This window comes from Mirounga leonina, unplaced genomic scaffold (assembly GCF_011800145.1).
Source record: "Mirounga leonina isolate KUSES-001 unplaced genomic scaffold, KU_Mleo_1.0 Mir_175, whole genome shotgun sequence".
NCBI classification, from domain to species: domain Eukaryota; kingdom Metazoa; phylum Chordata; class Mammalia; order Carnivora; family Phocidae; genus Mirounga; species Mirounga leonina.
This window is the reverse complement of record NW_023270453.1, coordinates 29054335-29067355: the sequence shown is the minus strand read 5'-3', so window position 1 is coordinate 29067355 and position 13021 is coordinate 29054335. Positions and strand designations below refer to the sequence as shown.

General features: G+C 45.8%; 1 protein-coding gene across 2 annotated transcripts in view; it reads left to right on the top strand.

Annotated features, from left to right (window-relative positions):
- GRIN2A (glutamate ionotropic receptor NMDA type subunit 2A) overlaps positions 1 to 13021 on the top strand; it is a 367624-nt gene that overhangs the window by 295240 nt on the left and 59363 nt on the right. For both annotated transcript variants that reach the window (XM_035022254.1, XM_035022255.1), the window contains 3 exons: positions 2045 to 2170; positions 5659 to 5888; positions 12727 to 12887. In XM_035022254.1, coding sequence (XP_034878145.1) covers positions 2045 to 2170; positions 5659 to 5888; positions 12727 to 12887 — 517 coding nt within the window. The remainder of the gene's footprint in view (positions 1 to 2044; positions 2171 to 5658; positions 5889 to 12726; positions 12888 to 13021) is intronic.

Sequence of the window (13021 nt, the reverse complement as noted above, 5' to 3'; positions counted from 1 at the left end):
ATTGAAGTCCCTAGATTGAAGTCACCTAATTTCTGGAACAGTTTGTGTCCTCACTAGGATGCATCAGCTGCCAAATGAAGCCCACTGCACATTTATAGACTCTGACGTGAGAATGAAGAATTCAGAAAGGATGCCCCTTCATATTTTTTATCATGTTATCCCAACCTGCAGAGAAAAGAAGTTACCAGATTAATAAACGCGCATGTTTTAAACCAGGGTGCCTTTTTCAGGACCCTGAACAGCGCACCACCACCACCCCTGGTTCTGGCTTTAACCATGGAATCAAACAACTATTCCATTTAATTCACTACATGTATAGTGTGCAACACACACCACCAAGCACTTTCAATGTCTATGCTCATTGACTCCTCATGGTGATCCTCCTCTGGTAAGATACACCATGCCATTAACTATACCCAACTTAGAGAATTATTTTACTATTTATTCCTATCTTGAATATTCATTATTTTTAATCCCCTAATTATTCATTTCATTCTCCTTTTTGGAAACACCTTATTACCAAATTGCAATGATTTTAGGGACATAGTATTGTTACCACCCAAGGTAATTTCAACAAAGATATGTTATGGTTGCAATCTCATTGATTTCTTTGAACTCATCTTGTGTTATTCAGAGTGAGTAGGCTATGTTGTTACCTGTTCCTCTTTAACATATCTGCACTGTCGAAGCTGCATTGCAAAGCATTCCTTCTGGTTTCTAAATTATCCAGTGTAGTTAAAGCTTCGGACATATCAGTTTCTGGTTATGTAGTAAGCTCATTAAATTGGAATTTATGATGACCTTTAGCTGTGTTAGGTAGTCACAGACTTTAATGATAAGGTGGCTTGCAACCAGCCTAGTTCTTTATGATTATTACTAGCTCCATCAGAAAAACAATTTAAAAATAATAAAATGTCTACTATTCAAGAGGTGTTATTGGGCTTCTTATATTTTACCCTCAGAAAATGTTTGCTTATGAGGCAAAGGATTATAAGTTTATTGGTATCCAAGGGCAGTTTCTTCCCAGTGATGCATTCAGGTGGAGATAGATTCATTTTTCAAAATTTTAGCCTCTGTTGATTTTCTAGCAAATATGTGTCATATATGGATACAGTGGCTCCATTCAGCTCCCTCAATCAGACTGAATATAAATGCTCTTAACTTTCTGGAGTGTTCTAAGATTTAGAACCTTGTGACTTGGCCTGCCCTGCTGAGATGTCCGTATGAAAATAAGCTGATGTAAACTACTTCGGTGGGCAGGGGGTGGGGAGGTAGGGGAGGGAGTAACCACCTATCCATCTACTACTTCATTGCCTCTACTCTTTAAGCGATGCTTTTTCATTGAATTACCATGTGAATGTAATATTCTCAAATGACTTTTCAAATGCATTTAAGCCCATTACCAACATCAACAAGATTTTAAACTTGTAAAGATCTCATCTATCCAGAGCAGAGGGCAGGGTGGGCAGCGTGGTAGTAGTGGGGGCAGACGATGACCTTCCAATATTGCTGTCAACCCCATGATTTTATGATCCTTTTCTAACAGGTTGTAATGTTACCTTTCCTTCTGGAATTCCCTGCCCATCATCCCTCCAGCATGTAAGGATGAAAATGAAATTAAGAATAAAACCCATGCTGATCTGCAGAAGCCTTATGATTGACTATTTGGGTCTAGTCCCTTGCTTCCTCCAGCCTTGGTCCCCTGGATGATGCAATAATCATATAGGACCAGATGGCCTCTTTATTTGCATTCTTTCTCCCATTTGTTTTTACTATCCTTGACCCGATTTGGAAAATGTCATATGCTCTTCTCTATTTTTATCCTATTATATGCAGCCTTATAAAATACCTCAAGTATTTTTAGAACGAAGGATGGTGTAGACGTATGAATCCACAATGACTAGCTTCTTTTGAATTATCAGATTCATGTCAGGGAGGGTTTCTCAGGTGAGCCTGCAAGTGGACTTCTGGGCTTCCTGTTGGTCCTGGTTGTGAGGATGTGCCAACTGACCGTGTCCCACTCCTCTGGCTTGTTCACCCACAGAACCGTTCAGCGCCTCCGTCTGGGTGATGATGTTTGTGATGCTGCTCATTGTGTCTGCCATCGCTGTTTTTGTCTTCGAGTACTTCAGTCCTGTTGGATACAACAGAAACTTAGCCAAAGGGAAAGGTGAGACCCCTCTCATCACTATGACCCAAAGTTGATGCTGTTTCATTTGCTTTCTACACAGGTTTCCCATTTAGAACGCATCACCCTATACTGTCTCGCTAGTCTGATACGAATGGAGCTGGGTCACCAGTACCATCATTCCACACAGTTGTGAGTTATTTGCCTGAGCTGAAAAAGGGATAAAGCCAAGTGAAACATTTTCATCATTTTATCTTTTTTAAATTTTTTTAAAAAATATTTTATTTATTTATTTGACAGAGAGAGACACATTGAGAGAGGGAACACAAGCAGGGGGAGTGGGAGAGGAAGAACAGGCTTCCTGCCAAGCAAGGAGCCCAAGGCCGGTTTCGATCCCAGGTGGAAACTACCGATAATTTGTCCAGAGAGCAGATTTGAAGAAGTTTTCCTGGCAATTAACTTTTAAAATCTGTGTCAAAAGAAATGTTAAGATCACAGTGAATCTCGCCTTCTGTCTACGCAAAGAAAAATGACTTTTATAGAATCTAGTTTAAGAACATCCTCCAGGTTACTGAATCACACTGGCATTCATTTGACAATAAAAATAATTATAAAGTGGTATTTTCCCCCAAAGAATTACATTTTCCTCTTGACGGTGCCTGACCTTAGTGCATTATACTTGATAAAGCTGTAATCAGTAGATAGAAAATTGCGTTGGGCAACAATCATTGGCTCTAACTTATGAAGAGGCTCCTATGCAAACCAACATTCATGTTATAGACAGAAACACATGACATCACTTTTGAGTGCATTTTCCTGCATGCATAACAGTGGATGGTTTCAAAAGGCCGCTGCTAGGACCAGATCTCTTCCCTAAAACATGACATAAGTTGGTGGAAGACAGCAGGTCTTCAGCATACAGCCATTCAAAATCAAGGCACTTGAATTTGCCACATACTCTTTTCACTTGGAAGATTCAGTATTGGAAATAGCCAGTAGGTCATGGCAATCTGTTAGGAACTTAGTTTTAGTGAAATCCTCCCACTTCCTCACCACTGAAGAGTGGTGATTATTATATATACACCATCTCCCATCAACCAAACACGGTGAAAACGCTGTGAATAATCATGTTGTGTTTAAATGGGAGAACTGTCAGCCTCCACTGAGAGGGCAATGTCACTAACCGATATGGAGCTTCCAACAGAGTGGGGCCTGAGAAGGCTTCCTGTGAGTGACCACACCTCAGCGGAGTCGGTATTCATGTTTGTGGGATCGGAGTTTGGGCTATTTGTGAATTCATGCGTTTGTCTGATGAGTATTTACCAAGTGGGTACTATGTGCCAGGCACTGTGCTAGTACAGGGGAGTCACATGATAAATCAGATAGAGATTTCCTGACCCCCAGGGAGCTGAGAATTTGGTTGCAAAGACCACACATGAACACATACATCAATAATCACAGATGGTAATAAATCTCAAGAAAAAGGGGAATAGAAGAAACCAAAGTGAAGTGATGGGGGGCAGTGGTCCTCACTTTAGATAAGATGGCCAAGCAGGGAAGAACTTTCGGAAGACATGACATTTGTGCTGAGACCTGAAGGATGAGAAGTCGTGTGAAAAAACAGAGGGAAAAGCATTTCATGCAGAGGGAACAGCAAATGCAAAGGCCTTATTGGGGAATCGATCTTGATGAAACAGAAAAGATGGGAGTGAGGGAGGTGGGCAGTGATACAAGATAAAGGGCAGAGGCAGGACGAAACATGTATGGTGTGGGAAGGTCACCGGGGCTACTCTGTCAGGACAAGGGGAGGGGCAGGCAGCAGTGGACAGAGGGGGCCCAGTGAGGAAGGTGTTCGTTTTCTGAGAACCAGGATTACGGTGGTTTGGACTTGGCTGGAGAGAAGCAGATAAATCAGGGCTATAGCTTGGAAGATCAAAAATGATCCAAAGGCCAATTACGTGCCGTAATTCCTCCTTTGGCTGAAGCACACACCTCGAAGACTATAGTAAATTTAGTGAGGAATCCAGCACGCCAACTCCCAGCCCTTCCATCACCTTGAGGCTTCTCGTTTCCTGTTCATCTGCCTGTGGAAGCTCTCTAGAAAGAACAGCGACTTGTCTCTTGGTGCAGTATGGCTTTCTGTTACATTTCACTGCACTTTATGGGGAAGATTTTATGCACGGCTCAATAATTGTAGTCATGAATCAGGAATTCCCAAAAGTCTTGGACAGAACCCCAGCAAGGGCCTATTTCTGATTCCCAAACAGCTGTCACTCCTGGTCAACATGCATCTCTAATAAAATCAAGCAGTTCATGAAGTTAACTGGATGGACTCTTTTTTTTCCTAAGAGTTCTTGGCATCTTGGGAATAAGCCCAGAAGATTATAAAACTAGGCAAAGAGAGACAGAAGAGTTTGAGATTGAGCATACCAGAATTAATTGCCTTCCCTTTAATGTGCTGCATGAGGGATATTATAAATATTGCTGTAGTCACAGTTTGGCCTCCAACGTGTAGAAAGCTTGTCTCTCCCAGGCTCCCTGCCCAGAACTTCATACCTTCCATCAGTGATTCACTTCTGCCACTTTTTTTATTGCCCACTCTGCTGGCATTGCCAACTGAAGTCTGAGTAGATCATTTTTTCCCATCTTCATTTACTTAAATGACATAAAAATTAACCTTCTGTTAAAGGAAGACCTCTTGCCCATGATATGAGGGCATACATTGATTTTTTTTTCCCCTTGTGCAAAACAGACGTGAAAGCCCTAACGCGTGCATTTCACAGCATGCATACTCCTCACCCCAGTACGTTGTGCCATGGTGCCCTGCCTCTTTAGTTAAGATGGCTACGAGGCACATTTCAGAATCTTAAGAGGGACCCGTAGCTGTTGCAAGGCTACACCGAGGGAGAAAAAGTGCTGGGATATCAGAGCTCATGGTCCATGACCTGCAGCCAAATGTCTTGCATCTGTGAAGTGCTGGAAGAATTAAGCTCTATTGTTCTGCTCCTTGATGTCTCCATTTGCAGAGGGCTTTCATTTGGTTTTGTTCCTCTACTGTGCACACTTTACATCTGAGTTTGAACAGGAGCAAGTGCTAGGGAGAGTGGATTAGAATACCACACATTAGCCGATGAGAACCGAAGACGCCCCCACACACAGTTTTGTAAGGCTCACTATGTTTATTAAAGGAGATTGGTTCCCTCAAATGGAAATCGAATCCAAATTTACAACCGGCCCTAACGTGACTTCTAATCTAAACCCACATTTTGCATGGCCATTTGCTTCTCCTTTCTTGCTTATTTTTTATTTCCCCTTCTTTTAAGAAACATGGCAAGAATCCAGCGAGATAGAAATGCAGGAAGAATGCTCGTGTTTAAAGCTAAAGGGAGCTGTGGTGGCTGGGGTTCTGGGCAATGATGGGGCGCAAGCATGAGAGACCATTCCATCTTCTGGCCAGTGGTGGGGCTGCAGGCGGCCGCCACGTAGCCCTTTGGAGAAAATGCTGACAGTGTCCTTTCTGTTATTTGCAGCACCCCATGGGCCTTCTTTTACGATTGGAAAAGCTATATGGCTACTCTGGGGCCTGGTGTTCAACAACTCTGTGCCCGTGCAGAACCCCAAAGGGACCACCAGCAAGATCATGGTGTCTGTGTGGGCCTTCTTCGCTGTCATATTCCTGGCCAGCTACACAGCCAACCTGGCTGCTTTCATGATCCAGGAGGAATTTGTGGACCAAGTGACCGGCCTCAGTGACAAAAAGGTAAGGTCATCCTGCTTTCCTCACCGCCTGAGAGGTGGATCTTAAATGATCTCTCCTCAGAAGGGCGCAATTCAGGCTCCTATTATCCAAACCCATTGACTGACTCTAGAGCACAAAGCCAGAGGGGTTTTGTTTTGTTTTTTCTCTCTGAACTTAAATTGGCATATTTCTAAGAATTTTAGAAACAGAACCTTAAGCTCAGCCCTCAGGGTCTAAAAGATTCCAGATCTCATTTGGAAGCATTGCTTCCCCAAATGGTCACTTTTCATATTTGTAGGATCACGACAGGGACGCTTCCCAAGGCTCTGTGACTCATGGGAGGGTCCAGGCTCAAGCTCTCCCTTCAAGGGAGCATGTGATGGTGAAGAAGATCTATGAGCCTCGATAAGGGAAACTTGGGAGGAAGTGGGGTGCTCTCAGCTGTAGCCACCTCCCCGTTCTCTGGCCTTGGCCGAGCCTCTCACAGACGCCATGCCTTGGATTTCTCATCCATGACATGAAAAAAGTCATCTCTAAGGCCTACCCAGAGACAAGACAGCTCCTTTTTCCCGGGTAGTCAGGCAGCCCCACCATCTGCATTCCCGACTCACCTGAAGTTTCCTCAAGGGACACCAAAGAAACAGAGAGACTTTTCATTCACATTGGCTCCTTTTACTCAGGCACATCCCCAGCCCTCCCTCGTGGGGCTGCGCCTCCCATATCAGAAAGGTGGCAGGAGTCGCACCTGCTGTCTCCATTCTCTGTTGGAATGTCACGAGGGGTGGGGGGGCGGGCTGTGAGTGGCTATTCAGAAAGGCACACGGAGGAAGAAAAGAGGTAAACTGGGTGCATCCTTCCATTGAAATCTTAGCTTCAGCAAACAAACCCTGACTTGCTAAGCTCAGCAGTGTGGGGATTGCTGCGCAGCCAAGATTGTCTGTCTCGTGTATGCGGATAATCGTCTCTCTTTATAAAATCGCACCAGCAGGTCTTGCTGACATAAGTCTACGTATATTCTTTTGGCATTTATCAACAAACTGTGCTGAATAGAAAATCAACCGTGAAAGGCCCTAACTGCTTATCTGTGCCATATGCTGTGCTTGAAAGAGGTACAGAGAAGGCCTGTCATCAGGGAGCTGATGATGGGCGGGGGCTGGGTTGGCCTCTCTCTGATGGCTTCCCACTGTGACTTAAGTAAATGCCAGTCTGCTTCCCATGGCGACAGAGCCCTGGATCATCTGGCCCACCCCCATGTGTTCCCTCCCTCTTGCTCACGAGGCACCCCCCTCCACGTTCCTTCAGTATCCCAAGCGTCTTTCCACCACAGTGCTCTTGCACTGGTTACATGCTCTGCCTCAAATGTTCTTCCCCATTATCCATGGCTGGCTCCTCCTTGACTTTCAGGCCTTAGGGAAAATACCACCTCCTGGGAGAGGCCTTCCAGCCACCATGATGAACTTCGCAGCCTGAGTTTATACTCCCGTGAAACTTAAATTCTAGTAGAAAGAAACAGGCAACACGTGAGTAAACGTAAATGGGGAAGAACATTCCAGGCAGGAGCTGGTGTTATAAAGGAGGTAAGACTGATGAGATTAAAGGTGATGCTTAGGATAGAGTTAGCTGGCACTTCGGAGGTGCTCAGGACATACTTGTGTGTTGAGTGAGAAATGTGTGGTGTGGAGGACACCGTGGGCGCCCCGTCTGGCTCTCCCTGGCATCCCCTTTCCGGCTATGTGCCCATCCCACGTTTGCTGTCAGAGGCTCCTACCAGGGATCTTCACAGGGTCATTACCTTGGGGTACTGGAACAGTAAAGGCCTGGAGATTTGAGTGCCCCCAGTCCCTTTAGTTACCTGTAACCAAGAACAAACCAGTGTGAGAGCCCAAAACCCCAGCCGCCCCATTGCGTCCAGGCGGGGCCAACCCAGGGTACGCTTTACTCTCCGGAGCTCCCCATGGGATCAGGTGGAAGGTGAGACTCTGCTCAGCAGCTGAGACTTTGTGGTGCTTTTATAGTCACAGAATCTGGCCCCGCCTCCCCATTTATCCCCATACATTTGGGAGAAGAGGTTGGACCAAGCATGAGAGGAGACAGCCATCGTGAACGTGCCTTGTAGCCTCCAGAGACCCCTCCAGCCACAAAGCGCCAGTACCCAACTCCATCACACCGTGGGAGCCAAAATACAGAAACAGCTGGAGGTCCCACAGAAGCACTGGGGGCCCCGTCCTCGGCGAAGGGTTTTTCAAGAAAGTAGTGGGCAGCTCATTTTGCTTTTTGTTGCTATTTTCAAAGGCAAGGGGAGAAAGCAATCACTTGCCACATAGTTTTGGATCTAAATAACATGACCGCTTGTGAGAAAACTAATTAGAACCACTAATAATTTGACCTTCTCTGACTCAGAGACACCTAGTAACAGATACAACATCCTCATGGGACACAGCTCGGCTTCCAAGCTCAGAGCATTAGTGGCAAGCAGATAGCTCTTTTAATTAAATGTTTGATACAATTAGGTAAACAGCAAAATTCTTGGAGTAAATAAGCTAAATGCTCCCAGAAGATTAATAGCAGATACACCAAGAAAGTCTGCAAAAATAAAAATCTATATTGAATCAATTTATTTTAATACTGTACATGGTGGGCTTTTTTCCCCCCCCTCTTCTTTTTTTTTTTTTTAAATCACAATTACCTATGTAACAACTCAGGGTCACGATGCTTTTAAAGCATTTTGCAGTCTTAGTGCTTGCTGGGAAAAGCACCTTTGAAGCCCACAGTGTGCTCAGATGAGCTCAGCCTTCAATTATAAATAGGCAGATTCACGGGTAGATGTTCCCCTAGGAATGACTAAAGGAAAGTTGAAACGTTGGTGGGAAACCTTTCCAACATGTTGGCAATCACGAGGGTAACGGAGCTCCGTAGGTTAATGTAGTGGGAAGAACAATGTCGTCTTCGGGGTCAGATGAACCTGCGTTCAGGTCTTGACCTTGCCATAAAATGGTCATGCGGCCTTCGATATGTCAGTATCCCCAAAGCTTAATTTCCTAATAAGAGTGGGGGCGGGTATTAATACCTTTCTGGCAAGGTTGATATGAGGCTTAGAAATAATCCTCACACGGTGCCTGGCACATGGTAGATAATCCTATTATAAGAGCTGCTCCCTCCTTCCACCCTCCTCCCTCCCCGCCTCCACTGCCCCTTCCCCTCCTCTTCCTCACCCTCCTGCTCCTTCATGATCAGCATCACTGCCTGATGAGCCCATTCCTCACTTCCAGGGTCTCAAGTGCCACTGCACTGGTCGGCTTTTGTGATAATGGGGGGAATTCGGGAACTTTCCTTGGTAGAGGAGCCCAGGAACATGTCCCTGTGAAGTTGTGCTGTCTCTGAGCCCTGCGCCCATACTGCTGGGTGGTCAGTGGCTGAACAGAGCCCTCTGAGCCTCCCCTCCCTCCTAAGGGCCATGGTTGTTTGATGCTGACCCCCCAGAAGCTTGCAGCCCATCAGCAGTGGGAGAAGACCGTACCTGAGGTATGGGGTTCCCAGGTGCCAATGTCCCTTATTTATAGCCACAGAAGACAGATATTTTTAATAAGTGTATCGTTGGGGTGTGTAAGAGGAATGAAGAAATGTCCTGGTCAGTTGCCATGTTTTCCCTAAACATTTTATGTCCCGTATTTTGCATCTCTCCTTCCTCCATCCAGAAGGGCTTGCCTTGAGAGAGAGAAGCCCCAGGTTCTCCTGCCCCCAGTCATCATGATTGCATTGCTCTGTGATCTTGCTGACCGTGGACCCCTCTGCAACACCCCTTCCTTTGCTCGAGCCCACATTTGTTTCTTTCTGTGTCCGCACAGAACCCTCTGGGAGAAAGTTGCACTAGAAATCATTCTGGTAAACTACATGGAATATGTCCTCAGTGGGAGGCCCTGGGATTTAAGAGATGAGCCGTGCTTGCCCCTAACTATTTTTCACGCTGTAGGTCCTGGCTTTTTAGTGAGTCATGAAAATAATTTAAGGGTCGTGACCATTAACAAAATAGAACAAAGCAGAGGATGTCAGAGTATATCACATGGAGGAAGAGTGCTCTCAAGTGGAATGCGTGTGCGTGTGGACGTGAAGAAGTGTCCTGGTCCATGGACCATGTACTGAGAGTCCTGCTTTAAAAAGTGTGATCACCTTAACTCTAACGGGAAAGGTTCTTGGATCTCAGTGCTGGGCTGAATTTTGCGGGGGGGAGGGTACAGTCGAGGCCAGAGAAGTGTGGAAATTCATCCCTGAGGCTGATTAGGCAGAGAGGTAGGGATGAAAGGAAATCTAAAGAGCTCCGTGGCTCCTCTGTAGCAGATGGAGAGTGAAGCAGAAGGCATTTGGTCCAGTGGGCCATGTCACACGCCTCTGGAGAGTAGAGCAGCTTACTAACGCCTGGATTTATGAACAGCACCGATACCTCTGTCCCCAGAGTCGGGGCTGGTGCCGCCTCCTGTCTTGGTGATGAGTTGGGGCACTGCCTGCCACAGTAAGTGCAAAGAGCATTTTGCTGTTCGTGTGCACGCACGTGTGCGCGCACACACACACACACGCAGCCTCCCAACGCAAGGCACCAGCAGGAGGATCTCATTTGGACCATGTATGGCCACTTCCCCCAAACTACTTATTACACAGCGGCATGCCTGATGTAGGGGACACAGTTTTCAACTGGAAATTTTAATTAACGGTGAAACGAAGTGTGAGTCTGGAAGAAAGAATGATGTTTTCAGTCCACCTGACTCGGGTAAACTCGGACGCCTTCTCCAGCAGTTCTGAGCTGCATGGAAGACAGGCTGGGCTGGAAGTGTGAGACGTCTCTGGATCCTGGCCCTGGTCCCGCCGTGGTCCTTCCCTTCTGTGGGTCTCAAGGTCCTCCCTCTAAAAGAGGAGGCGTTACTATTGACGGTCTGTGAGGAATGACAGGGCTCATGAGGACAGGCATATGTAGGGTTGAATTCTGGGCTGCTACTTACAAGCAGTGGGATCCTAAACAGGCCATGTAACCTCACTGAGCCTCGGTTTCTTCATCTGTAAAATGGAGCCTCTAAGATTAGCTACCTGGCAGATTCCTCATGAGGATGAAATTTGTAACATTTGTAAAGTCCTTGGCACAGTGCTGGCCCCAAGCAAGTCCTCAAAAAGTGCTGGTCATTATAGTTCCAGAATTTCGTATCTTGTGGAAAAATGAAGCCCAGGGTACTTTTTTGCCCATGCTAATAGTAAAAATAAAAAGTAATAGTAATTAGTTCTGAGTCCTAACTCTGTTCCAGGCACTATTTTAATTACTTGACAAACTTTAACAATTTTAGAACTTCCCATTGACCCTACAAGGGAAGTACTGGTATGTTTTCCACTCTAGAGACAGGAAACAAATAGAGGCAGTGTGAAGTGCCTTATCTAAGGTCCCACAGTTCGTAAATGATAGAACCTGACTTTTTAACCTCTGAACCTGAGCTCACACTTGTACCTATTGCCCTGTGCGGACTCTAGATTTTATTTGTGTGTCTGGAACTCAGACCTAGTACTCTTGACTCCGAATCTGGTTGGGTTGCCCCAGACGCTAAAGTTGGGAACAGACAATATCGGTCAATCAGGGAAGAGAAGCAGAATATGGACATTGAACCCTTTTGGAGGCCTGAGAGCCGTACAAGACATGGGCATACCCACGAAGCTAATGGTTAGGAAGAACTTCAGCTCAAGATATGTTCATGGAGCCTGCCATTATGCCTGGAATACATTAGGCCCCCAATAAGTATTGGATGCATGCATGCATGAATGAATGGGTGAGTGGAGAATGAGTGAATGGAAACATACAGTCATTGTAGGGAAAGAAAAGTAATTTTTCCTCTACCCTTTTAGGTTCTTGGCTGAGACACCTCTGTAATAAAAGATTGACAGGAGAAAAAATAAACAGAAGCTTAAGAGCGTGGATACCTTCTGTAGACACGGGGTATGCCCAGGAAAACCGAGTACCTCCCCGAAATGGCCCAAGCCACCAGCTTAAACACCCCCTCCAGCTAACCACAAAAGAGATGTTGGGAGCTGGGGTGGGGAGGCCAGTGATGGGAGGTTGTCAGGAAAAGCATAGTAAACAAGGGCGAGGTTATCATGCAGATTTAAGTTGGTGCCTTCAACACTGATAAGAGTTTCTAGAGTTTGAGTCATCTTCCTTTTCCAGGTGCTGAGAGGAAGACAGCCCTCTATGTAGAGCTTTCCCTTAAATGCCTCTTAGGAAAGGGTTAACTTCTCTTCAGAGCTTCTCCTGCGTCTGCTGTTTCTTAAAAATAACTAGCCTACGAGGATCCTTATGCCAAAGAGGCATATTTCAGGGTGACATGTTCGGTTTCTCTTCATCATTTCCTGGGGGAGGTGACGGCAGTTGTCAATGGGATTCAGAGGAGGGAGCGATTGGTGGGGAAAGCAGAAAATTTCACCAGAAGATAGATAAATGAGCTGAGTAAAGCAGTACCTTAATTCCAGCTCAGTTAGCGTCTCCCAAGCATGGCCTGCGTGCCCACCGTGAGGCTAATCTCTATAACAGCACTGAAAAAGTCAATCCAACAAGTATCTCTCGCACACCCAGCCAGCCCCGTTGCTAGGCACTGGGGGACAGTGGGAACGAGATAGACGCTGTTTCTAACCACCTAGAGCTCACAGGCTAGTGGCAGGTGTGGTTAAATAAAAAAGGAAGCCCAGAAATGTATGGTTTTTCAGCTGTCCTGTGCTAAGGCATGCGAATGTTGAACCCCTGACACAAGACAGAATGGTGGCTGACTTCTCCTCCTTCTCTCTCTGTCTCTGCCCTGTCTGTCTGTCCGTCTCTCTCTCTTTCTCTCTCCAGTTTCAGAGACCTCACGACTATTCCCCACCTTTCCGATTTGGCACGGTGCCTAACGGCAGTACTGAGAGAAACATTCGTAATAACTACCCCTACATGCATCAGTACATGACCAAATTCAATCAGAAGGGAGTGGAGGATGCCTTGGTCAGCTTGAAAACAGGGTAAGGATGATGGGTTGCTTTCTTTTTTTTTTTTTTTTTTTCCCTCCGCAGGCCTGCCAGCCCATAAACCTCACAGAAAATGACTGTCTTTGTGCCTTGGTGCTTATCTACCCTCAGCTCTGTATTTTCTGGAA